Raw genomic sequence first — 27,987 nt, forward strand, 5'->3', positions numbered from 1 at the left:
GGGCTGGGGAATTCTCATTGGTAGCATGATGTTCATCACAGGAGAGTACTGGTTTCATACACAAAGCGATGGCAGCAGGCCAAAGGCTCAGAGATGACTGGTGCAAGGCTAGGGCGCCCATCAGCGGTGAATCAGATTGAGCCCTGCACTTAAGCATTTAATGCGTTATGAATGGGCCACTAGACCATATTGCCTAGCAGTGGGTGAGCTCCACACAGTGCAGTGGGCAGTGATGCATTTTGTAGTGTTTTGGAAAATGACACAAGGCGGGAAGAGTTTACCGGTACCGGTAAGGGCACCGGTACCGGTAAACCCTTACCGCCTTACTACGAGGTTCCTTTGCGGGTCCTCCCTTAACGCCTGGTTTTTACAGGTGTTAAGTACGGGACCCGCAAAGGGACCTTGGTGCTAATTACGGTACCGCAATTTGCGGTACCGTAATTAGCACCTTCACCATTAACATGGAGCCCTATGGGGCTGACTGGCAATGGTGGATGGCGGAATTAGCCCCCCACACACCTTGGAATATGGCGCTAATCCCGCCATCCACCAAGGCGGACCCGGTAAGGTACCGGCGGCAGCCATGGCGCTAATAGCGCCATGGCTTACCGCCTTCCGTGTAATGAGGCCCATTGATTCAAATTACTGATGGGGTGCAGAAGATTTTCATGTTCTATTCCACAGTGTTTAGGTTGGATAATCCCACTTGAGTCAACTCTGCTGTTTCAGCAGAGAGTAAAAACGTTATTGGTGTACCAGAAAGAATGATTATGAATTGAATTTTGTTATTTGAGCTGAAGAGTGTCTTCTGTTGCCTATTGACATGAAAATGCGATTGCCGCCAAATTGCTCTCTTGATGCTGGGTCATTGAAAATACTATAAAAACGCTGGCGCATAATTTCATATTTGCTGCATATACTCTTGCTAAATGACATCGTCCCATAATACGGCTTTACAGAAATGTACCAATTTCCAGGACATGTTGGACTGCTTGGATGATTTTGACAGACTTTGATTGTTAAAGCTGCTTATATGTTTGTAAGAACAGAGAAAGTACAAGATTTACTTGATGCAGATTGTTTTAAGTGAGATTGTGTTTGGAAGTTAAAGGTTCCTTCCACAAAGACATTCTATGTTTTTATATATGCTTTATCTTCACAACTGGACTGCATTTTATGCCACTACATCATTGTAGTTTTTTTGTTATGAATTGGCTGAACACAGATAGCCTCACATAAACCTTCTTGGGCTATTATTTTGTTTATGAATAAAACTAACAAGCCACCAATATGACCAGACTAGAGCCAACAGCCTAAGGTTCAACCCGCTGTAAAAAGGTCCCTTTGACTTTAGCTGCTGGGAATGTGCCAGACTCCTTACATTGATTCGTTTTATTGCATGGGTGATGCAACAGTTGTGAATTCCCACCGAGGCTATACCGAGCTCTCATGAGTGATGTTTAATCTATGGCCTGATGCAATTTGATTGGGACAGCTGACACTTACTTCCCTTCTCTGTTGTTTTTCTAGAGTGTGGATACGACATCTGATAAAGACCTCTACATGGTCAGCTCAGGAGTTTATCCGATCGATGATGACGATTATTCAGGGTCTGGTTCAGGTAAGTCGACACACACCCTTTACTTCTAATTTGGATCATGGCATGCTGGTTCCCACATCTGGGACTGGGCTGCACTAGACTCTCGTTCCAGTTTCCGTAGTCTTCATTGAAGGCAAAGGCATTTTATCCCTTGGCCTGGTCTGCAACGGCCTTTTGAAGTCAACCAGACATTGCAGCAGTTTGCCAACTATGACATGTTGCTCAGCATATTTGTGTGAATAAAGCAAAACCTTCTCACTGTTATTTGACGATTTTGCCAAGATCTAGATGGCAGTTGAACAATTTGTTTAAAGTGTCTACATACTAGTTAGGTGAAAAAAGCTGGAAAATAGTGTGACGATTGTTTCAGACTTCAAGGATCAGGTCCGCACTGGAACGGTTTTGTATTCCTCTTAGAGAAGACCATGGGCAAAGGCCAGCATGGTATGCTATAGCAAAGTCTGATTCATGAGAAAAGATGCAGAACAAGGCGTCGTTTTGCAGCCACTCATAACTCTGACGAGACCCGAGATAACCATTTCAAATACCAGAAAATAACCTGCAACCGTGGACAACTGCTTAACCTGAGGGGAGAGAGAGTGAACCGCAATTTCAAGAAAGGATGAGCGATTATTTTATGCTGCTATGTTTTTGGTGATGATGTGAAATCGGGGGGAACAGAAAAATGTACATTTTGAAAGCTGAAATTGTGAGTGGGACCTTATTAAAGGAAACCAGAGATGAACTCTTGACATCTGTATTCTGCCCATGCCATCTCCCCAAAATGAGAAGTGAAAACGGGTCCCATGCTTTCTCACTGAGATGAACTGGTGTAGGCGATAGTGCATAAAGATAACGACAGGCTTGCAACTTGGTGACAGGGAAGTCGAAATGGCAATCCAGCCAGAGTCAGCGTTTTTATGGGTTGCGTCTGTGCATTTTGGATGCAAGATAATGAACTAATGGGGGTTCAGCAAATCTGTATTGTGTGAAAAATCTGAAGGCGTCCTCACATTTTCTCCCTTTCGATCCTTTGCTCAGGTAGCCAGGGAAGAGCCATCATTTTTGTATCAGACCCTGGGGGTGGACAAGCGACGGAGGATCACCCGAGTATGATACGCTAGGTTATTTATAACGCGCTTAATACCCAGAGGTTTCTAAGCGCGGACCCGGGGATCGAACCTGTGGTGCTCCGTGTTGTCTTGCTTCCAAGGCGAGCACGTTGCCCCTGAGCTATACTCCCGAGACCGTAGGGGGTATTTGGGGAGTGGGAAGAGATACCTCAGGGTAAGACAGTGCCCCCCCAGCCCCTCCTTACCAGCTAACCATCACCCTACTCTCGCTCAGCCTTTATGGGATATTGCCATTCCTGTCCCGTTCCCCGCTCCCCATTTCCAACATGTACTGAGACGAAGAAGGAGTCATCCAGGGTAAGAATGATTACCTATGGTCAAATTTCCTATAGTACTGTGAGGAGGAACATGAATGGAGAGACCTACTACACCACTATGATAGGCTGTCCCTTTAATGAGGTCAGGCAGAGTCAGACACTTGACAGCAGTTATACACACCTACACGCTATTTGAACACCACTCCAGTACTAAAAAGGAGAAAAGGAAACCCAAGGGTCAGACATGTCCTGTTGATTGACCTAATGGGAGCCAGGTAAGAGAGGCCAGTGACTCACACCTGAGGCCCTTTAACAGGGTTCAGGTGTATAATAGGTGGAGCACTCAGCAGTGCAGGGAGGAGCAGTTAGAGCAGAAGGGAGGCTGCATGGCTGAGTCCAGCAGGGGATCCCTTTTTGTTCCTAAGCCAGTTTTTGCCAGAGAAGCAGAGCGGCTTGTGGATGCTGAAGGAGCCGTGAGAGCTGCAGCAGAAGGAAGACCATGGGTTATCGGGTGGAGAACGGGACGCCTGGACACTGACCCAGTGTGGCGAGGGAGCCGTGTCTCCAGGGAGCCGGATCGAGGCGTGCTGACCCCTGCTGCTTGTGGCCAAGCAATTGTTCGTTCCTCTGGGAGGTATCCAGGTCCCAGGGGTATCTGAGGGGCAGGCGGTGAGACCCTGACCTTGACACTGAAGCTGATGAGCCTTTCCCGACAGCGCTGCACTAACCAGTGAGTGACTATGGGATGAGAAACCCGGTATGCGTGTGTGAGGCTGGAGCAGGAGTTTTGAATAAAGAAAGACTTGTGCAAGTGGCACAACAGAAACACAAGGAAACCGAACTGGACGAGCGGCATGAAATGGAAGAAGGAAAAGTGTTGAAAGCTTTTGACAAAAGGACAGAAGTAAGCGGGTCCGAGCGACTGAAAAAGAAAGCAAGAGTGAAAGTTTAAAAGTGAAAGCGACACAGAAAAGGGAAGCATTTAAGAAGCACGGAAGAAAGGAAAAGTAACAGTGCACACGGCACAGAAGGAAAGAGGCATAATTAAAAGGTAAGAAGATCTGAATGCAAATGGCACAATAAAGACAGAAAGAAAGTTGCAAGAGGAATAAGATAAAGAAGGAAACTAAAAGAAAATACACAGGGTGCCAGAAGCGGAGGCAGAAAGCAGAATCCCATGTATTAAAGGCACTGTAGCAGCTAATGTCAAATACAGAAAATAAGTCTGAAGGAGAAGGGGCTGTGTATTAGAGTGGTCACGCATAGATGAAGCAAAAAGCTATGCATTCTCGAAAGTCTCTGATACAGAGCCAGCATTGCAAAATTGAACTTTATGTTTTATTGGTTGTGATCCAAGAGGAAGAATTTGGTCTTTGAAAAGTGAACAGTGAAAAGCATAACCTTTGTGTTAATGAACTTTTTGGTGAACTTTGAAATAAGATGGGCCTATGCTTGGGAAATGGAACCCCGAGAGGCCTAAAGAATCTGATCTCTGAACCTTTTTTCTTGAACAAGAGGGGCTTAAGCTTGGGAAGGGAACCTTGAAAAGCCTACCAGAACTACGTACTTTAAGAAGCTTGGGGAAGGGATACCGAGCGAACCAAAGAAGGCTTTGTAAACTAAGTTGTTTTGACATTACAAGAGCTTTGCCTGGGAGATTGCAAGGGCATGTTTCAGTTGAACTATTTTGCATACTTGCAGTGCCAATCCTGACAAGACGCCCACCTGAATCCAGTCTTGGATATATTTCTTTGGAACACCATTTTTCTTTTAGAGCAAGCCTGCACATTTGTTTCCAGAGTGAGGGCAAGCATAGGTTTTACACATACCATTTTTGTTTTGTGACTTACGAACATGGACTATCCTTATAAGCACCAGTTAAGGGAAATCCCAATTTGGAGATGGGGCAAGTTAGGCATTTCACCAACCCCAAATACTTTGAATAAAGGTTTTCAAACTGTCATGTCTTGTGTCTGTGTATCTCTTGATACCATGCCTGTCTCACGGGTGCCTACTCTGATCTCCCAGGCCTCTCCTGAAAGAAGGAATCTTGATCCCTGGAAAAAATAAGTTATCTGAAAATCTAACAGACCCGGAAACTGTCCGAGGAGGCAGGACAGAAATGGTAAAACCCCCAGGAACAACAAAGGATGTTCCCATGTCCAGCTCCCCTTCACAAATGCCTTGTTGATACTCATAACCTAAGTTGCTTAAAAAACAAAGATCAGGGTAATGCCTTCATTTGGTGCACTTGGACCGATTGGAAAGCCAAGCCGTGTATTGACTAGGTCTACACTGATTTTAGAATGTGGAATCGATGCAATCCTATTAACATACAACACTCAGTGAGTTGCTGCTCTCTCTTGGTCCCAGACTGTGGCGCAGCCTCGCAAATTAGATTGTATCAATGTAAATCCTCAGGGCAATTGAATCCTATGGTCCTATGGTACGGTCAGGAAAATTAGTCTGACCGTACCACAGACACATCAGTGACAATCCGAGTGGATCAGGACTGTGCCCTCACGCAGCCCATCGCCATCAATCGCCACCAATCGGGGAGTCAAACAGTGGTGCGTACTTACATCCCTATTATTCAATTTATATGTCTCTGCTATAGACGAGGCCATCAGTGTGGTCCGCAATTTTCCTCCTAGCATTGGCAGTGAGGCTGCTGCGTGGTTGACTTATTCTGATAATACTGTGCTTTTAGTTTACATCCCTGTAGGTCTCCAGCACTCTGTAGATGACCTCTCTAGTTTTGCAAAGACCAACCATATGAAAATAAATAACACCAAGACAAACATTATGGTCATATGGGACAGACCCTTTTTTATATGGAACTGGACAATCTTAATTTAGAAGTGGTTGAGAGCTATGTATATTTAGGATTTCCAATCGAATCCAATCATGCCACAACTTTTTATGGCGCATATTTCGTCCCTAAAGTTTGGAAAAAATTGCTTGCAATCAAGTGATATGTTGCCAGGAAGGGTGGGTACAATGCGGAGGCCATGCTTGCCATATATCGCACTGGTATTATTGCAGGGCTTCTTTATGAACTGTAGTTGCTCTCCACAAGTTATGTATTATGGCTGGAAAAAATGGAAGGTAAAATTCTTCTGTCAATATTGGGTTTATCTAGCACAGTACCTGTTGAGGCATGCTTGGCTTCTCCCTGCTCGCTCCTGCTGTTTTACGGTTTTAAATATCACTTTCCTCATTGCCCCTATCACTGCTACACTCATTTACCTTCTGCACTTCTTTATATTTTCGGGAATTCGCTCTGTCCTTTTGTTGATTCCCCTCTTCTTTAGCATATATATATATATATATATATATATATATATATATATATATATATATATATATATATATATATATATATATATATATATGGTTTGAAAAAAACCTTCACCTGAAATGTGAAAGTAGGAAAGTCTATTTGAGCCAAGTCACACATTCCACAACGCCACCTAGTAGCCATCGCTGGAAGTTCCCATCCAGTTCTGAGTCACAACATCAATGCATTGTGGGTCTCAGACAAAGACTATTTCCTGGAGAGGTTTGCATTTGAGCAAATTTGCATACCCACAATGCTTTACTGTTGTGGCTCAGAACTGGAGGTAAACTTCCGGATGGCTACTAGGTGGCGTTGTGGAATGTTTTACTTGGCCCAAATGGACTTTCCTACTTATATACATTAATTTCCTAGCTCTCAGTCTTTGAAACTCGGAGTCTGTTGTAGCTCTGTAGTCTTTCCCCTTACACACAGTACATATGTAAATGTTCCTCGTATGGCTGGCTTTTATATCTTGTGTTTCTCTACTGCTGTTTGTGTTGCATCATTTTCGTTTGCATTTCACTCATGTATGGATGGAAATCACATTGCATGCACGTTTTAAATAAATCATAAATGTAACAAAACGAATATAACCAGAAAATGTAAGTGATCCCAATATAAGGGGTGTGTGTGTGCGCTGCGTGGGTCGGATGTTATGGTAAATTTAAACAGAGACATTATATTATGTCTGCTTTCATCTTCCTTGGAAGCCCTAGGGCGAATATCAACCCTGTAAAGGAATCGCAAAGTGAGGTTCTGCGGCTAGGTAAGTATTGGGTGTGTCTGGCACCAGACATGCTAATGTATATGGGTTCTTTAACTTTGTTTAAACTAGATGGTGTAATCCAATATGCCTTCCATCAGAGGGCTGAGGAAGTATCTGCATGAGTTGGTGTTTGCTAAGGAATGATATCGTACATAGTTTGTATCCAGACAGAGTGGTTGTGTCCTTCATGTCCTGTCAATTTCTGTGACTCCCACGCCTCTAAACTCCCATCAGTAAAATCACCACACGATTGGCCCCAACTGGGCAGCTGTTTTTTATTTGGCCGTTATTTTTCCCCTCAATAAAAGTTATTTGCCCCGCTCCTAAATTGAGCAATGCTCTGAACTGTTACAGAAGTGTTGTGCCTGTGCTTAGGATATGTTGTCTGTTCTGCGAGTCGTGCAATATATCTGAAAGGCGTGCTTGAAGAAGTTCTGTTTAATGCGTAGGTAAAGATTTTTAAGGTTTGAGGAGGAACTCCTATTAATGTTTTTAGCTGTGGTTCTTCATTTTTTGTAGGTGTTTTTCCTTTCTTCATTCACTTAATGACCCTTCGCTTGAAAAATACAATTTTTGACCGTTTTTTTAAGATATTGTAGTACTTTCACATTTTTCCACCTGTAACTTGTTCATAACGGTAGGGTTAATCTTTGAGTAGATGCCAGTACCCGCTTTAAATTTAAGAATAAACCTGCTGTACTACTGGCATTGTTACCCACAAACCGTATTAGGTCTCTTTTAGTTCATGTCAATTAGGTGGCTCAGTAGGTAAGCATTTTGTTTTTCAGATTTATCATAACACAGCTCCAAAAACCACTGTTGTATGCATTTGAAATATTGCACCTTGTTATGTTGCAAAGTTGTATGCTACGCATATGCAACAAGAAAAAACGCCTTGGACTCCTTCATGTCTGCGTGTTCTAAAAACCAAAAACAACCTTTAACCTGTCGGGGCCCCCACTATTTGCATTTGCATTGGTGATAATTTGCTCATTCTGATTAAGAAATGGTCTCTTGTATGCATGTGTAAAACGGACGCTTATGCCTAGCTTTAAACTGCTTAATGCACTTTGAAGGTCATCTTCATGTGTGCCCCTCTGGTGAGAGCCCCGCGATCAATGTGTAACATCAATATGGTCCTTGTGGCCTTCAATTGAAAGGCTTTTGAGATTATGGCCCCAGCTGATACCAGTCCTGTCCCATGGAAAATAGCATTGTTGCTGGGTGTCACCTCAGTCCTTTCAGGCGGAGGAAACTACAGATTGTGGAGGCAGGGGATAGGATGGAGTAGTAAGTTAATTACTCACTGCAGTGTCTACTGTCTTCCTAGCCTGTAAACTCCCCTTCCTCTAAACTCCCTCACACCTTCCCACCTAAAACTGATATGTCAGATATGGCTGGGATGGACGTTAATGTTAAAGGATATTTGTACTGTTTACTATCACCACCGAAGTGCTACCCTGGTGATCTGGCGGATCTGAAAAGGAAAGGGGGTGAGGAGTGAGTTAGTGGGAATGAGCTGGATAAGTGCATGAGTGATATGGTGTTGGCAGCTTCAGTTCGGGTAACACCATTCGCTGAGCTTGGGGGTGCTTTCCGGTCGGTAGCCTTCATACGCTGTTGTGTGAAGCTATGTTTTGTTTTGTTGGGGTGTAGTGAAGTTAATGCGGTTTGTTGTGCTTTAGGGTTGTGGTTGTGTTTGGTTGGAGTTTGAGAGGTGTATGCAGAGGGGTGAAATTGTTAGTGGGTTCATTATTGAACCCACTAATTATAGCAAGCTAGCATTCACAATTCTATCTAAATGTGGCATTGGTAATATTCCCAATGCAGTCTAGATGTGGCAATGGCTGACATTCGCAATTCTATCTAAGTGTGGCACACTAACCTTCACAATCCTATCTAGATGCGACGCAGGCTAGTGTTAACAATTTTATCCAGTTGTTAAGCAGGTTAGTGGCAATATCCTGGTGTGCTATGGTCTGAGGCCAGGTAGAGTGGCAGGGCTTCTGGAGTAGAGTGATTGCTTTACTCTCCACCCAGGGCACACCTATCTTGGTGGTTGCTGCTGGTCGACAGCTGGCCGCTGAACTCCTCTCCTGACACCTGAAAACGCAATCTGGAGCCGCCTCAGTTGGAGCCGCCCTTTGCCTTTGGGCCCTTAGCCACAGGGGCTGCACAGGCAGAGGGCTTCCCTGGGAAGGTCAGTTATGACCAGGTGGACATACCAATCGGGGGAGGAGGGCAGGCTGGGAGGCAGGAGGGGCAGGGCGGGACTGGGAAAAGGCGAGACACAAAGGACTACACCCCAGTGACTGCACACTCTAGATGCAGGCCAGCACAGAAAAACAGGGTCAGAAGCCACAAAAACACTAGAGAAAACCACCACAATAGCAATGTAACAAGTCTGGCATGACAAGGGAAGGGGTAGCATCTGGAGGGCTGCACTGCGTCCTTGCACTGTGTGACTATGCCTTACATTTCATGCAAGGACTTTCTGCTGGAAAATCGTTCTGGTCCCACCCGCCTGGCGTGGATAGGTGATCCCAAATTGTATGGTGTAAGGGGGACTGCAGACTTCACTTTTTCACCTCGCTTGTAAGTTGTACCCAAGTTAAGAACTGGCTCAATGACATGAAGCTTGATGGATTCACCTCACAGCTCACTTAGCATAGTTGACAGCCTTTAGCAGAAACACTATCAGCCATCCTATCAAAGGTGTGAAGAAATGTGAGCTCAAAGAGCTGCAGTACCATTCCAAAGCCACATCACCTTGAAGACACTTCCAAGCTTCAGTCATGCTTACATCCACATGTGTTTGGCGTTATGCACACAGATGCCATTTAAGACATTTAAAGCATAATGGGTCACGTCTAAAAGACAATGTATATGTTGCATTTTATGTAGAATTTAGATTTACTGCAAGCTGTGCACTAAATCCTCATTCTCCAGTGGCAACTGGTTACTGGGTAATGCCTGATGCCCATTTGCTGCTTTCTAAGGTCAGTAAGCCACTGGCAAAGTGGCAGCAAGCTGCATACATGATGTGCAAATAAAGTCTTATACGTGCCACATCAGATTACAATTATATGATTTGTTTGGACACTTTAAAAATTCTGCATGTTTCTGTATGAAAAATGTTATAATTGGTTACTTACAAAGCTCTCAATATCCAGAGGTGCGGACCCGGGGATCAAACCTGTATTGCTCCATGTCTTGCTTCCAAGGCGAACGCGTTGCCCCTGAGCTATCCTCCCAAGATGTTGTTTAATTCACAAACCAATGGATTCTGTATTTTTGGCTCTAGGTCAAAGTCAAATCTTCAAAGTTCAGAATGCTAATGTGTGCTCCTCCAGCACGGGGCTTACATGGATTCACATGCTCATGAATATTCCCAGTTGTCAGGCTGGCAATCATCTGTAATATTGAAGCAGTTTCACTTTAAAGCTAAAACTGCCTGTCGCTTCTATAGCCTATTGTCAGTTTGGGTCATACGGCACCAGCCAATGACATTCGTCCTTCTAAGCTCCACCCCTGGTGGCTATCTTCAGATTTTTACCGCACATTTTCGTGTTGGGAGGCCTCGAAATACTGATAGTGATCCGTCCATCGTTTGATCTCTGGACCGTGGGCACCACAGTCCCAGGCTTGTGCCTTTCTTCACACCATGTCGGACACCACTAGAAAAAGCCTTTTCAAGATCAGCAAACATTGTGGCCTGAAAACCATCATCAAAGATCAGCACCTCAAGTGCATCTACTGTCTACATCCCGACTACGATGCTGACCGATGCTCCATATGCTAGGCCTTCTTCTCCAATACTTGGAAGGACAGCCATAGGAGGTTGGTGGCGTGGTTTGAGTAAGGTAAGGCCTCTGACTCTGCCTCTGTGCCGTCATGCCTCTTCCAGGGTCGCCAGGCCCAAAGAGCATGCTCCCTCTGACAAAAAAAGGTTGTGATCCTTGAGGATACTTCCCAGCGGAAGATACCAAAAGGCTAAGTTGTCTCACGCTCAGACTTTTTTGTTGACGAGCTGTGTGGCTGCAGAGCCCAGGTCTGAGAAACACTGGTCGCCCTCACCGTCGACGGGCAGTTTCCCATCGAGCAGCCAGGTTCTGTCTGCGAGAAAATTGCTGACACCAGCGGCGAAGCGTGAAGCCCTGTTGACACACCAGTCAGCGGACCCATCTGCGGCTTCACCATCAAGCATTCATCATCACAGACCCTGTCAACGGCCTCATCTGTCTGTTGTCTCGTCAATGAGTACCCCGTCAACAAAGATTTGTCTTCCGTTGACGATTTCGATCCCGTTGACAGGCTTGTCCACTATGGTCACTGTTTTGACGAAGATTGCCACACCCAGAGTGACTTTGCCACGAAGACCTCTGTCAGCCATTCTAACAATGGCCCTGTCGACGACAGCACCATTACTGGCTCTGCAGGCCCTGGTGATAACCTCTTTTCCTAGGGGATCGACCTTGGACAGAGAGATCCCTGGAGCACTTGATTTTCTGCCTAGGCCCACCATGGCTAGGCCTCTCTTCATCCTCTCTCCTTTGGTGCCTACAAGGGGTCATCCCCAGGAGAGCCTGATCCCATTTTGGCAGTGCTTAGGCAAGGGGCACAACCATCTTGTCTGCCATCTCAGCCTGATAGCCCTTCACTTCAGGAACCAGCAGGGGTGCCGGCCGCACCAAGGGACATGTCTATAGATATTTTGATGACTGTTCTCTCAAGGAGCCCTCCAAGGCATTCCATAACCCGCCTAATGCTGTCTCATCGAACTCTGGCTACCCCTCGGCAGTTACCTGTTGCACCTCCTCCTGTTGTGGAAGAGGCTATGCAGACAGACACTGTCACTACCCAGGATCTGCAAGGCACTGATGAATTTGACAACTACGTTCCTGCGGATGGAGAGCCTCTGGATGCGATGTACCCTCCAGGGATTCTCTGCCAGGCAAGATAGGTTTGTTCCATTCCATGATCTCATGGGTGGCAACGCTGTTCAACCTCATCCCTGAGGGGAGAAAAAGGGAAGTTTTTCTTTTTGGGGGGTTGGACTATTATTTCAGGTCACCTTCTGGATGACATTTAGGAGGATGGCCTGTTGGTCATGAGGGCCCCTAGGCACAGCCCCAGTGAAGAGGTATTGTTTGGAGAAAAAATATTGGGTCCCAGACACAGCCCCCAAGTGCCTCAGATCTCAAGACTCTGTGGTCTCGGCTGCAGCTAGGAAGAGGTCCTCTAATCCTTTTTCTCTTCTATGGTTCCTCCGGATCAGGAGGGTAAGAAGTTGAATGCGTCTGGGAAGCGTATCATCACGACATCCGTGTCTACCTTTAAGTCTGCCAACGCATTAGCCATTCTCTCAATGTACAACAGAACTTTGTATAAGTTGGGCCCCATCCTCGACTTCCTTCTGGAATACCAGAAGGCTGAGGCACTGGCTTTGTTCCGTAAAGGAGGTGGCCTCTCACCTCCATGCCATTACATTCGCCTTAGACATCGCTGACTCAGGTTTTCGCCAGATGGGCAAAGGTGTTGCCCCCTTGTATTGCTCTCCCCCGAAAAGTGCACGAAAACAACCATAAATCATCAATGCAATTATGGAGCAAGTACTTTGAACCACAAAAAACAGACACACAATAACTCACAACCACGCACTCTTAGAAGATAAATCAGCTCTTTACGGCTATTTATTCAAAGCTTACAAGTACATAGAAATAACTCATAAAAATAGTAAGGTCATACATCACAGAAAAAGTAAAGAAGTCAAAAGGAAATACATCACCGTGAACCTAATAGAAGTCCTCATCTCTTCCAGAAGCGGCTGGAAGACCCCGAGGACAGCCAGGCCGAGAGTTCCACAGCTCACAGGAAGGCCAGACGTAAGCGTACTTCTCTGGCTGAAGTCTCGCCTGACCGCCTCCGTGCCTCCAGATATATACACACTCCACAAAGGGGAGTTAATTCCCGAACATTCTGGAAATTTCACTTGCGCAGTTGAGGTACAGCGTTCGGTTGCCAGCTGGGTCAATCGAGAGCTCCCCTCAAGGGACGCAGGGCCTCCCTGCTCTAAAAACACGCTCCACGGAGAACAGTAGCAAGCCATAACAACGTTAGCTTTCCCAGCAGAAATGGCCTTGACTGCATACCAGGTTTGGAAAAGCATGTTTGTCTCAGCAATGTGAATCTAACACTTCAGCAAAATGTGTGCAGCCTTTCACTGCGGTGTGAAGTAAATATCCAACATTGCTCTGAGCGCTCCCAGAATGCATTGTGCGCCCGCTCCATTTTGAACCAAGCATAAATCAAGCATAACACCCCTCTGCCACCACAGTTGACTCAAAGCCACTAACTTTCTCAAAGATGTGCAAACAAATGTGGGGACAATGCTATTTGAGAAGGCAGTTGACAACACCAAGCAAGCAATAAAAACCGTCACACAGAAGGCACGTTCTTTGGGTACTCTACAACAGATGAGGCCACCCTTTCACTCCTCTAAAGGGAAGGTCTCGAGGTCCTTCAAAAACTTTAGCTCACCCTATCGCCAGCCCTCCCATTCAACCACCCAGTCGACATATAGGGGACGTTCCCAGGCCTCCGGAAGTGGCAACTGGCACCGTCGTCACCCTCCATCCATGATGCAGATGCCAAAGCAGGACTGAACAGGCCCAGGGCCCGTGCTCCCACTTCTGCACCCCAGTGTTAGCCCGGTTATCGCAATTTGTTGACCAGTGGCTCAAGATCTCCATAGACAAATGGATGCTCAATATCCTTCAACAGGATCACTCTCTGGAATTCCAGGACAAATGCCCTCACATTCCTCCCGTCCGAAGACAGGAACACATAGCACAGCTACTAAAGAGGATTCAAGTGATGCTAGACAAATGGGAAATAGAATCAGTCCCTCAGAGCCTCTGGGGCTCGGATGTGTACTCCAGATACTTTCTGGTAAGAAAGAATTCAGGCGGGGAGAGACCCATTGTAGACTTGCGACACCTCCACAAATTCCAAAAGTTCAGAACGGTCACGTTGCAGCACTTGCTCGACCCACTAGAGGAAGGAGATTTCCTGGCAACTCTCGACTTGGAGGATGCTTACTACCACATCTCAATTCATCACAAACACCAGACATTCCTGTGGTCGTTCTGGGAAGACATTACCAGTTCAAAACCCTGCCATTGAGCCTAATATGGGCCTCCGGGTGTTCACCAAGTGCTTGGCTGTGGTGGCAGCGCACCTGCGCCGCAAGGGAACCCATGTCTATCATTACCTAGATGATTGGCTAATCCGATCCCGCTCTGGCTAATCCGATCCCGCTCTCACACACTGTCAATCCAGGACACTACGGAGACCATCGAGACCCTAACTTCGGACCTCCTTGAAGTTTGTCATGGAAGACTGCCATCCTGGTGCCAATCACCTTGTCCAGGTGGGTTGGTGAAATACAGGTGCTCTCCTGTAAGTCTCCGTATTAATCATTCCATTAAGCCAATGTGGTTCTGCAAACTGATCCTTCCTTTATGCCAAAAGTCCCATTGGACTTTCATCTAAACGAGCTTCCTTGCAAACCCGTCTTCTCCTGCTGAAAGGATTTTCGAAAGACTTCTCAGCTTTTCATCAGTTTTAGACCTGTGGATCATCAGAAGGCCCTGTCTAAGGCTTGCATCTCCAGTTTTGGACCTGTGGATCATCGGAAGGCCCCGTCTAAGGCTTCCATCTCCAAGTGGCTCTCTGCTGTATCACGCATTGCTATAGCCTGGCCAACAGACCGCTACCAGGCTGACCAAGAGCCCATTCCCCTAGAGCCTTTGGAGAGACTACAGCATTTCTCCCTGGTGTTCCCCTGTTCAACGTCTGCAGGGCTGCTACGTGGATGTCTAGCCAAACCTTACAAGGTTCTACTGTGTTGACAGGGATTCTAGAGAAGAGTCCCACACATGGAGGATGTGCATTTTCATGCACTTATGCGTCTGTCTCAAATAAGTATTACAGGGTTCTGGTGAAGTGTTTCCATTACCAGTATATATAAATCCAGTAAGCCTCCGCTCCCCACCAAGGCCAAATGAACCAGGTAGGCAAAGCACATGTCTCTATTGGTGGGTCCAGGTCTTCCCCGTGTCTAAATGGGTGGGTTTTTTATATAGCATGCATCCCACATCCTGCTCGGGGGATATTCTCCCATCCAAGATCATCCTAGCAAATGCTAATGTATTTGGCCCTTGTCTCACTCAATTTATCAACTCTTCTTTTAGACATGAAGAAGTATCCAGATGTCTAAAGCGAGTTACGGTTACACCCTTGGTCAAAAAAGTGGGGAAAGACACCAAGGACATAGCCAACCTTGGACCTTTTACAAACACTTTATTTTTCTTGAAAACCCTTGACAAAGTCATCATGGAACTATTGCAAGAAATTTTGGAACTCCATGGTGTTTTTCACCGAAAACACTCAGGATTTAGGTCCCATTTTAGTTCAGAGAGTGCCCTTGTGGACTTACAGTCAGAAATGTTGAACATTGTGGATTCGGAAGGATGTGGCTTGCTGGTCCTCTTGGATTTATCAGTGGCCTTTGCCCATATGGATCATGGTACACTAACGGCAGCCTTGCAGAAGACGGGAAAGTGGTCCTCTGGGGGCCATCAAATGGATCCACTCATTTTTGTCTGAAATAGTGTCAGCCGTCCACTGGGGGAGGCTCTGTCAGATTATGCGCCAATCTCCTTTGGTGTACTGCAGGGGACATGTTTGTCCCCTGCTCTTTTTAAACTTTATGTCAAACCCCTCTGTGATCTATTAGAGGAGTTGAATATCCGTTTTACCAATTACGCTGACGATACTCAGTGTAATAGACGTATAAACGGAACAGTTTAGAGGGAAACTATTAACAGGATTCTGCAAAATTGAATGTCTTTAAAACTGTGGATGGTGGAACACTGGATGTGTCCGAATGATGCTAAATCAGAGTTGCTGCTTTTTGGTTCACCCCAACAGAGAGGCAAATGAGACCAAAGATAAACTGAATTATTAATGCTTGATGATGTGTTACTAAAACCAAGTCTAAAGTTAAAACACTGGGCACAGTATTTGACTATAATATTGGTACTGATGCACAAGTGAATAATATTACCCACAGTACACAATATCACCTGAAATTGCTTAGAAAAATCAGACCTCTGATCTCTGAGAAAAATTGTGAAACTCTGGCTAGGGCCACCGTTCTCTCGAGGATGGATTATTGCAATTCCCTTTTAGGAGGAGCATCTAAAAAGAATTAGCATACCCTACAAGTGGCTCAAAATGATGCTGTGTGCATTATAAAACAAGCACCTTGCGGCGAGCACGGTTTATAGTGATAATATCGAATACAAAAAAGTCATAATTTCGAAAAAATGTCGAAAAAAAAATCTCATTTCTTTTTCACTACGTTTTTTATTCGTAAAGGGAGGGTTCCACCCAACCCCCCTTTTTTTAATTTTAATTTTCTACCTTTTTTTTTACTCGCGAAACCCCAAAAAAATATAAATAAAAAATTCGATATTTTTTTTTTCGACATTCTTTTTTCGAAATTGTCTTTCGACATTTCTTTTTCGATATTATGACTGAACACCGGCGAGCACATTACTCTACATCCAAGGAATCTTCATTGTCTGCCTGTAAGTCCGAATCCAATTCAAATTAGCGGCCATTGCCCATAAATCTGTATACGGTTCAACCCCTGAATGCTTAAAGAATAGAATCAATACCTACCAAACAGTTAAAACTTTACGTTCAAGCAATGCTATGCTGCTAAACTGTCCACAACCCAAACGGATGAAAGCAAACCGGGAAATCATTCCTGTACACTGCATCTTCCCTCTAGAACACGCTTCTGTTGAAATTACACCTGGACTGTAACTTGGCTTCTTTTCGAAAGGGATTGAAAACGCCTCTGCTTGAATAGCCATTTACATATCTTTATTATGCTAGTCCACGCTAGGCTCAGTGTAATTTGTTTTGTTATGTGTGTTTTATGTTCCCACGCCCTGATGCCTGTCGGGTTTTCTGCATGTAATAAAACCATATAAAATGAAATAAATAGTCCCTGACAAAATTAGCCCTAACAGTGCAGTTCAAAGTTGTATTTACCATTTTTACTTTAACCACAAAACCAAATCAACAAAAAAAATCCTCTCCACAAAAACCTCCATTGTGGTGCACAAGACGTTATGTTTAACACAATGTTTTTAAATTCTTAATACATTCTTTCCTCAAATCGGTATGGCTATATTTCAGTTCGTAACCATCAAACCTCTACCACTATTTGGAACCTATTTCTAACTGAGATATGAGTGCGACATTTCTCGATGAACCGACAGTGTGGTCGTTTTATAACTGGAAATATGTCCACAACTTCTTGCACTATATCCCCAAGTTGCTACATTTTTAAGTTTTGCAGCACTCCGATGCTTGTTCAGCTATTAGTCATCTCCTCTCTGCCTTTATTGTGTCACTCGCACAGCGCATCTTTTATTCTACTGTGGTATATTGCAGCTCATCGCTGTACCAAACCTCATATCTGCCGAGTGGTCTTCTGACCCCCATTTTGTAGTATTAATCTTTTTTCCAATATCAGTGCAAGCAGTACAAACTTACCAGTTCCCTTTTCCTTTCTACTACAGGAAATAATCACAGAATTTAGCTTTTAAGAGCTAGCAAATCATGTTTACTTGTAACTCCCATTAAAAATACTGTATTTCTATGCCAGAAATCAGATAACACAGAGTACCTGTAAAAATGAAAATCCAGATTAGGAACCCCCCATTTTATACAGCTTGTCAAGAATTCTGAAGAAACCCAGCACTCATTTTGGTGGCTGTTAAATTCTCTGTAATAGCCTAAACTGAATAAGTTTAAATATTGTTTTCCCGGATACCATTCTAATATATGTGCATTCAGAAATTATATCTTCATTTTACGTCTGTGGAGTCAAGCAGCTCCAACGTAATCAGTGTGTTCTATGCCTACAAACTCTTTCCCTTAAATCCATTTAGACATCACATGCATTGTACAAGGGCTAGAGCACAAACGTTCCGTAGGATTGTACCATCAACATTTCCTACATAGTTCCTTTTAATTTCTGATATGTGAGGAATTGGGCAATACGTAACCTACTGCATTAGCGAAGATCATCAAATTCTCTCTCCCCACGATTTATAGGCTGCCTTTCTCTGTATCTGCATTTCCCTTTTTTAGAGACTTTGTTTTCCCTCTCGACTGTTGGTGGTAATCTCATCTGTCATGCTGGTCTCCACAGCTGAAGTCTCGTATGGATGCATTGCCAGATTTTTGCTGTGGTCCATAGGCCTGCTGGGACACCAAGGCCTCTGTGTACTGTGTTTACTAATGAGTAACCCATGGAATGCCAATATTAATCATTCTACTTATCAGTTGCCTTTCCTCTGTCATCACATCATCTCAAACCAGCTCAACCACATGCTGCAGCTCTTCAGCCGCATAGTAGTAGTACTCAAGAGTGAGCCCGGGGGTCTCCCCTTTCCAAGAGTACTGTCCTAATCGCTAATCTAATCCTAGCTGTTTTTCCTGTCCATAACCAGGAGCAGAGTCATTCACAAAACCTCTTTTAAAGAAACGGAGGTCACGAGTCCAGTAAGGTACTGAAATGCATAGTAACCTGGGCAGCAGCACCATTTTGCTAATTGCCTTCTTGCCAGTTAAACAAATGCTAATGTTATACAATGAGTCCACTAATTCCTGGAAGGACTCCATTTTATTTAGTTAATTATAGTGTAATAAATCAGATTGATCGTGGTATACATGTGTGCCCAAATATTTCAAACTAATCAGCGACCATTGAATGTTCAAAGCCCAGAAGGGGGATGCGATGCTGGAAATGCCTTTTGGAGGGACAGGGCCTCCTAGTCCTTGTCCTTCCACTTCTCTGTGTGTGTTTTCTATGTTTTCTGTCACTGAGGACCAGCCTGGACTTCTGGCAGTGCAGCTTTTCATTTCCCCTTTGGTGAACAACACCCATGGGATAACCCTATGGCACCCATGGGTGGGGGTACACCCTTGGACCACTTGTGTGTGTTTCTGGTCACCTGTGTTTCCCACAGAGCAGGGGTCTTGTGGCAGCTACATGCTGACTTAACAGTAACTCTGAGTGTCCTCCATTTATGGGACACCGAGGCCCTGCCATAGGAATCCATGGATTCCTGGACAAAGGCAAGATGGCCACTGTAGCCTCTTGGTTTCCATTGCCTTTACACCTTGTTTACCAAAGTCCTGGTAAGTCCCGACTCCCTTTCTCCCTGACTGTCTGTTTGCTAGAAAGACCATATAGGGCTCTTGGGTTGCCTCCTGTTAGACTAACTGGAGCCTTCCCAAGGATTTTGTATGGTGGGTACACCCTTGGGGTGGGACCTGTATGAATGGAGTCTAAAGTCAACTAACGTTCTGTGTTGTGGGTGTCTAGTTTTGATTGTGACACACAATGCATGGGCCAGCCCTGACAAACTGGAGTGAATGCAGTGTAGTGTTATTCCAATCCACATTCGGTGTCATGGGTGTCCGGTTTGGGTGAATGGCTTGAATGCACTTGTGTATGATTGGCTGACTGGCTCGCTCAGCCTGAGTGAATGGGGAACGAATGTGTATAACTAAGGATCCCTCACTCACCAATTTGTGCTGAAGCTGAAACCTGTAGCTTGAATCCTGGGTTTAGTCGGAGGAAGGAGTCTGCAGCTGCATTTCTTCAAGGAATCCGAAGACTGCTGAACTTACCCAAGGACAGTATAAAAAGAGGACCTGTTTAAGCGACCTCTTCCCGAGCTATGAGGGACCATCATGCACCTACTACTCTTCATCTGAAGTACCCTGAAAGCCAGTCCTGTGTGCCTGCCGTCAGGAGAAGTGGTTTTTCGTGAGTCCAGAAGAGGAGTGCTTGGACATCTCGATCCTAAGAAGTCCAGTTGTGTCGCCCAGGGTCCGCAGGAGTGTTTGTGACCGCTGAAATCCAGATTGCCACGTATTACCCAGAAGAGGGCGGGTACCCTGGCATAGTGCTGCCTGACATCCAGAGTTGCGAAAGTTCCACCTGATCAAAGAATCTTTCAAGGGACATCCCAGACACGACATCTGACCACTTTTTTCCGCCAAAGAAGATCCCAGTTTGCTGTGTGCAGAGGAAGGTCTGCTGCTGGGATTCCTTCCACCAAAAAACAAAGATGATGTCCCGAGGGTCCAGCTGTGGTGAGGGTCTGTCAACCAGTCCAGTGGTCGAGTCCACGGCACCAGAAGCCATCCAGAGGTCTGTGCTGCGCCAAGGGAACCAAAGTCGTTAAACTGCAAAAACCTGGAACCCGACACCTACTTTAGCCACTGCACCCGTTGTCATCGAAAGTCATCCAAGGTCCTCAAGGGTCTTATCCTCAGCCAGGCCTTTTCGGAGTCCACAGCAAGGTTCACCTTTGTGGGACATCCACAGCTGGAGTAACGACCCGCCAACGGAGACCACTGCAAAGACCAAATGTGCTGCCTTTCTGACACTGTTTGGTTCCTCCTTTTCTCTTGGCCTCAGCATCCCAGCGGCCTCTCTTGCAAAGGGGGGCCATCCTCAACGGGTCCCATCGAGCAAAGCCACCACTTCGCCTGCCAAGGCACCAAAGGTACTATGACAAGAAAGACCATCTTGCTGCCTCAGGAATCATCCAGGGGTCCCCGATTTGTCTTGGACCCTGTTCACCTCTGGTATCTCAGGTACCTTGGGGTTGTGGAATCTGTGGGAGTAAAGCAGCACATTATTGAACATTTATGGACTGGGCTGTAATATACAAGATAAAGTACACCTTAACTTGTCCCTTACAGGTTGCCCAGGTCGGGGAATCCTCATACATTACTATTTAAGTCTAAAGAAATATACTGCCTATGTTCTGAAACAAATCTGCCCATCTTCCTTGATCTATGAAGTTACAACTTGCTTAGCAATTCACATGCTTTTTAAAGACCGTCAGCAGTTGGTGCATTTTGTATGAATCTAAGTTTTGTGTGGTACCACATAGTATATATATTGTTGCCATTATTAGGATAGTTTTAAAAAAAGTACAAAGTGTTATTACTTATATGTATATATTTTACTGAACCTTATTTATCAGAATCTTCATTGTAGTAAAAGACTGTGTTATGACCTAACAGTGTGCAGACATTCCTTTGTGGGGGTTTGGGGAATCTTGCCCAACGTTACCAATTGAGAGCCTTGGCTGCGGTGCTCTGTCTCTGTCCCAACCATATAGAGGGCAGAAGTACAGATACCCCTTCCCCACCCTCCAGCCTTTCCACCTCTATTCCCCTACCGGGAACAAATATTACTTAACCCAATTCACTCATAGCTGAAAATCCTCAGTCTCCGCCATAATATCTGGATGTGTGCTTACTGGGTTATAAATATACAATATGTTGTTCTCGTTTAGTTATATCACTTGCAGTTGGCCAGACATTTCCAGTCCCCTCTGTCCACAAACTACTGCTGTATTCTGATGGTAAATTGGTCCATTGCCAGGGCATTGATGAGGGACCCCTGTATACTACCCCCCTCCAAGCTCCCATTCATCTGAGAAAAGAATTCCCATTTTAACTCTGGCAACTGGAGTGGAGTACTCTCGCCCATTCAACAGTTCTTGTCCAAACTCACATTTTTCCAGTTTCCGCACAGTGAAGTCCCAATTTCAAGAGTGTAATGCTTTTTCCTTGTCAAAAGGGGCAGTTGCCATTGGTATTAGAATGTCTATTCTAATATATTCTAGTCAGTCTCCAAATATTAATATGAGCTCCGTTCTGGAATAAGCACACACACATCTTTAGATGAAAGCTCTGCAATTTCTTGTCTGCCATTTTAGTTTTGTCGAGCCACAATCTTGCTTTTACGATAGCTAAGCTACATATGCCTCTTACACCCCTCCACTAGGTCAGAAGCACAACAAGTGCCTACAATCCCACACATCTAAAAAAACAACCATGCTGGATCAGTTGAATAGCAGTGTATAGTGTGTTCTACTAGGGAGTCACTGCCCGGAGGTTCTACATAGACCAGCCGTTGGCCCAGCCACCCTTTGGGTTTCCCATTGACAAAGAGACTATGTTGACATTTACTTGAAGCCAATTTTCAAAGAAAAAGTATTTGGTTAATGGATACATGACGAGTTGGTCATTTTTGTAGCGCTCTTGAAAATCAGTAAAACTAGAGTAATCCTTCTCAAGAAGCCGCTCATGTGCAGGGTGATGGCGCTAGCAAAATCGACTATACTTCTCTGTGGGGGAAAAAGTAAATGTAGTCCTCTTGCTTCAACATATCAAAGACACATTCCAAGGTGAACCACATCATTTAATTTATTTGATTCATTCATATGATGTTCATGATCATCTCATCTTAAGAAAGACGCATGACATCACGTGCCACACGTTGATGTGCTCGGAAACGTCCTTTCCATATAGAATGTGTATGCGTGTTTCGCACAAACTGATTGAAATTAAAGTTTACAAGCTATGGCTGCTTTTCCCGAAAGCAATCCCAAAGGCAGTTGCCCATAGACACACTTATGACCAGGCAACCAGTATGTGGAAAAAGCTGCTGCAAAAAAAGATCAGGCCTCTTAGAACTTAGAATCGAATAGATTTTGAATACAAACGACAAAACTCTCCTCTCGGAGTATCAAAACTGGGTTAAAGGGACGAAGTTCCTCATATACCAAAAAGGTGAGAAAGTAATATTAAATACATTAATAGAAAATTACTCTTTCTAAAGGCGTGCAAAGCCACTTCGTGAGTAATATAGTCCTGGAAGATAGTTGGAATAAACACTTCATGGAACTACACGAAACTCTTGAACACTCTCTGGCATGTGAAGGCCTGGCTCGTCCGTGATCATTAAAAATAACCTGCCCAGGTCCCTTGCAACCTTGATACAACTCGAGGGCAGCAGGCCCCAATGGCCTCACGAATAAGATATTCAAATCTAATGTGGATGTCTGGTCTCTGACCTTATTTGCTTTATTTAAAAATATTAGCTGGACACAAAGATTTCCCCACTGCTGGAGTACTACAATTATATCAATATATAAGCAGGGCAATTGGGCAGATCCGACCAACTATCTATCGCCTGATTGCCATCTAAAACGCAGACAGTAAATTGTTTGCGTCTGCAAAACTGAAGGAACTAGAAAGTTGGACATAAAATGCAGGTATCTTCTCAAGGTCCCAAATCGTCGTTCGGAAGGGTATGTCCTCTGCACTCAATGGATTAGTTATCAATTTATTGCGGGACAAGCCTGGATGACCGGTTGTTCGCTTCTATATATGGCATCTGTTGACTTATGTAGAGCTTTCAGCACAGTAAATGGATGAGCCAAGTTAAAGAGTTGGGGTATTCCTTCAGGTTTATTGTCTATTCTTGTAGCTTACATAAGAATTCCCAAATCCACTTTAGCCCACGGTCCCTTCAACCTTTATTTAGCCAATTTGAATGGGACTCTTGCGAGAAAAGCACTGGCAAGCCACAAAGTGGGCTCACATAAATTATGCGCATTATTCTACGCAGATGATATTCTGCTCTTGGATCACACTCCAAGAGGCTTGCAGCAGCTGATTTGCGGACTGGAAGACTATTCTAAGGTCAATGATTTAATAATTAATTCTACAAAGTTTTACATCATCCGCTTCAGTAATATTTTGAAGGCTATATGAACAGAATGGAAGCTAAACGGAGAGACATTGACTCGGGTATTTTAAATTAAATACTTAGGATTTACCCTGAACTCTCACCGCAATAGGAAGGGGGTGGAAGAAAGACTGGGAGGAAGAATTGATCAACTGTCAAGCCAGATGACAAGCCTGAAAGGGAATTATTGTAGATTCTGTATAATTCCCCTTATAAAATATCATATATGGGAAGCTATACCCGCCATCCTCTATGGTATGTGTACTGAAATACTGGCCTGGAATTTAAATTGAACAAAGTTAGAGGGCAAACTGTGTAAGAGTTCTAGGATTGCCCCAGTCTCTCCCGATGGTGTCTCTCCGTTTTGAACTAGGATTGTGTTCCTTGAGATTCCTTTTAGAATGGAAGTTGATACAGCTCTAGCATTCCATCATAATCCCCCGGACTAACACTTTGTATGGAAAATGTGTCTAAAATGTTGCAGGAGAGATCCATACCGTATCTAAAAACCTTAGAAAAAAGGGTCTTTGAATTATTGGCCAAATGTGAAGTTCATCTGATAACTTGGTAGAGATTCCTCAAAGTCAAAAAAAGTTATGATGAGAGCAGATTGGATTGACACGATGGATTCTATGAGAGCACAAAAGATGCATAATAGTTTCTCAGCTTTGGATAAACAGATGGGCAGTGTGCCATCCTATCTAAGCAAATTTCCAAATGCAAATAGCAGAGACAATTTCTTGAGATTTAGGCTGAACCTCCGTTCTAAGAAGGTGGTCTTGGTATACAGTCACATGTTGCGCACACATGAAGCTGCTTGTACATTCTGTGAATGGAACATCTTGGAGTCATTACGTCATGTACTAATAGATTGTGAGGGAAGAGAAGATAAGATCTAAGTACTTTGAACGGTTTGGTTTGTACACAGTACGTATATAGGTTGGGTGCAGATTAATTCTTTTGCAGAATGTCACCGTGATATGTAACAATCTCAACCTTGGAAGTTTTAAGAGTGTTAACGGATTTGGGTTATTTTAGTTTGAATGCAGGGGTAAAACCGCATGGTTTAGAATTAGAATGAGCTGTATAGACTGAATATAAAATGTGTATTATCGCCTCGGTCTTACTAACATTATCAATATGAATTTATTTGAATCTATTTCTAAGAGGGTTGTATGTTTTATTGCATTTTATGTAGGTATAAGTTTATATGTGAAAAGCTGATTTGACATTGACTGTAGCACATTAAATAAAAACTCTTTTTAAAGTGGTTGACTTGCATCCGCCCCGCCACTGTTTTTTTTGCTGGTTTTGTAAAATGGCATATGACGAAACACCTAAGGATTTCTCAGAGGAATCTTTTGAAGGTGCCTCTATGTCTGACTAAGCTCTCCCTGAAGCTTCGATCCCCATTCAAACAAGGCAAGAAAAGTGTTCAGCATTGAACACGACGGCTTAGCACAAAATAATAGTTCTCCTCAGAAAACTCCAAAACTTTCGGCTGTTTGTTTCTATAACGGAAAGCGCGCCTGCAACTTCCACAATTTGACAGACGTGCTTGTGCATCAAGTACTACCAACCAGCCTTGTAAACCATTAAACAGTGTCCCCTTCTCTAAAACAACAAATATAATTATATATATAATATACAAATGGGCTATTGGCAGGTCGATGCTAAATGGGTTAATGCACTTAGGGCACTGATCTGATTATATCTTGAGCACCACAGATTCGAATACCGACAGGGCCGACTCAGCCTTTACCCCATAGAAAGTCAATACAAACTGTTGCTCATATTAGCATTTGTTGAAGAGATAACAGTTGTTTGGGGGCGTGCATTACACGAATGCTAAACACTACTGTTTGAATCTTTGGCTGCCGTTGTTGTACGGACTGTTCTACGGACATTGCTGCTTGTGGTGAAAAACAGAAATCCTATTTCATACTAAAAAAACATGACCACAGGATGTCATGCCCATTGAAACCTACACACCCCAGCCCCCACCACTTAATGGTTCCATTTAAAGCTTGGAATGATGATAATCCAAATCTTAATTTAAGAACACACACCTCGATGGAGAAGTCAAACAGAAGTTTGTGGTGACGTGTTTATGCATTGAAGGGAGTGACATAGTTGACGGGGGCAAATACAGTGACTGGTGTTGCTTAGAACAACCATGGGGGTCATTCCGAGGTTGGAGGTAAGGAATTACCGGCACCGGTAAGGGTGCCGATGCCGGTAATCCCTTACCTCCGTATTCCGAGGTCCCTTTGCGGGTCCTTCCTTACCTCCTGCTTTTAGCAGGAGTAAAGTACGGGACCCGCAAAGGTACTTCGGAGGTAATTACGGTACCGTAATTACCTCCTTCCCCATTTCCATTGAGCCCTATGGGGCAGGAATGGGAATGGGGAAGGGCAAAAGATGAATGGGGAATTACGGGTACCTCCAACCCTGGAATGGACCGGTAATTACCCCATTCACCATGCCGGATTTGGGACGGTTTCGGAGGCAACCATGGAGCCAATTACTCCATGGTTAGCTCCAAACCCGGAATGAGGCCCAATGTCTTTTAATGTTTACCTCACTGTAGATATGTACTTTCACTGTTGTTTGGAATAGTGTGACATCCTGTGTCCCTGGCATACTGTGGCTTGTGGGCCTGGGTATGGTAGAGGCTTGTGAAATGCCTTTTGTGAGTTTGTGCGTCTGTGGATTCTAGGAGTAACTGTTGGGCGCCACTCAGAATGGGGTCATTTACTTGGTGGTTGGCTTTACCTTGGTCGCCTGCATAGGTACCTGCTTGTCACCTGTACATTAATAAAGACCCACCTTTTCTACAATGTTGAATCCAGCCTCATTCTTGCTTGGAAGGCCACGCCTTGCTGCACAGGATACGACATTTTGGAGAAGAGTTGCCTTTAAAGGACCCACGTTGAAAGTGAATGGTGGGTATTCTGGACAACAGTCCACAACGGGTGGTGGGGGGCTGCTGTCTTGGACACCTCGATTGCAGGCTGTGTTTCCCATCCGCATTGTTGGGCGCTTAGTCCTACTGGACATGTAGTCTTCTTGACCACTGACGTGATGTGCTCTTTCCCATGCCATCAGCATTATGTTTGGGACAGCAGCCAATCCCTTTTGGCCGTTGCTGGCACACTTCTCTGCGATAGGCTTGCATTCCAACTCGGTGGTTGATGGCACACAGCTTTCGTCTGCCATATTGTGAGGGTGGCTACACAAGCAGCGTGCTTTTCCCTTACATCAACTTGTGGCATGACATCTTTCTGTTATTGAAGGCATATGGAGTCCCCGCGCCATGTCTCCCAACGGCAGTGTGCGGACACCCTGATTGACTTTGTTTTTTGTTATGTTATGTTAAAGGTACTTGTATAGTGCACCGTCACCAACGGAATTGGTCCCCAGGCGCTCTGGTGGATCTGTAAACAGGAAGGACGGGTAGGGTTAGTCAGGGGGAGGGGAAATGGAGAGTGGGAGAAGTGGTGTGCTGTTGCCAGCTGGCTTTGGTGCTAGTATCGGATTGGGCGAGGCCTCGAGTGCTGTGGGTGAAGTTTATGTGTTGATGCAGTGTGGTAAAGTGCGTGCGGATTGCTGGGAGAGAGATGGTTGTGTGGCTTTGTGTGGGTCTAAGTATGCAGAAAATTGAGGGTTGGGTTAGTGGGGTCTGTATCCTGATTCATGTACTTATGGTTAGAGTTGTATACCGATGGGTTGGGTTGTTGCTGGTTCCTCGTGGGCCGACTTGCTTTGGTAGTGCTGCGCTGATCCAGCTGTATCGTGGTGAGTATTGTTTGGATTGGTGGGTGCGTCTGAACCTAGTCTTCAAGTGTGGGACTGGGTAGTTAATATCTATTCTCAGGTTATCTAGTGCGATACTGGTCGGTTGAAGCTTTGAATGATTCAGGGTCGGAGTTGTGTTGATGTGGTGTCCTAGTGCATCTGTCCCGGTGAGCCTGTGTATTCAGTCATTCATTTCCTTCTGTCCTGACTGGTTCTTTGGCTTCTGTGGGGTGAACATCCTTGGGGCTATTGTTTAGTTGTAGTTTTTGTGTGGTGGGGCATTGTGCTTCCTGCTGTGTATTGGTCGACAGTGTGTAGTGATGAAACATTCTGTTTCTTATGTAAGAGCTCTGCTATAGGGCGACCAGTTATCTCGGCGGAA

At 44.7% G+C, this 27,987-nt stretch overlaps 1 protein-coding gene across 1 annotated transcript in view; it reads left to right on the forward strand.

Annotated features, from left to right (window-relative positions):
• The window catches only part of SDC2 (syndecan 2), a 271,610-nt gene that overhangs the window by 182,082 nt on the left and 61,541 nt on the right, over positions 1-27,987 (forward strand). The window contains exon 2 of the mRNA XM_069621401.1: positions 1,531-1,621. Within this exon, the coding sequence (XP_069477502.1) occupies positions 1,531-1,621 (91 nt within the window). The remainder of the gene's footprint in view (positions 1-1,530; positions 1,622-27,987) is intronic.

This window comes from Ambystoma mexicanum, chromosome 5q (assembly GCF_040938575.1).
Source record: "Ambystoma mexicanum isolate Mex_15411 chromosome 5q, UKY_AmexF1_1, whole genome shotgun sequence".
Lineage (NCBI taxonomy): Eukaryota > Metazoa > Chordata > Amphibia > Caudata > Ambystomatidae > Ambystoma > Ambystoma mexicanum.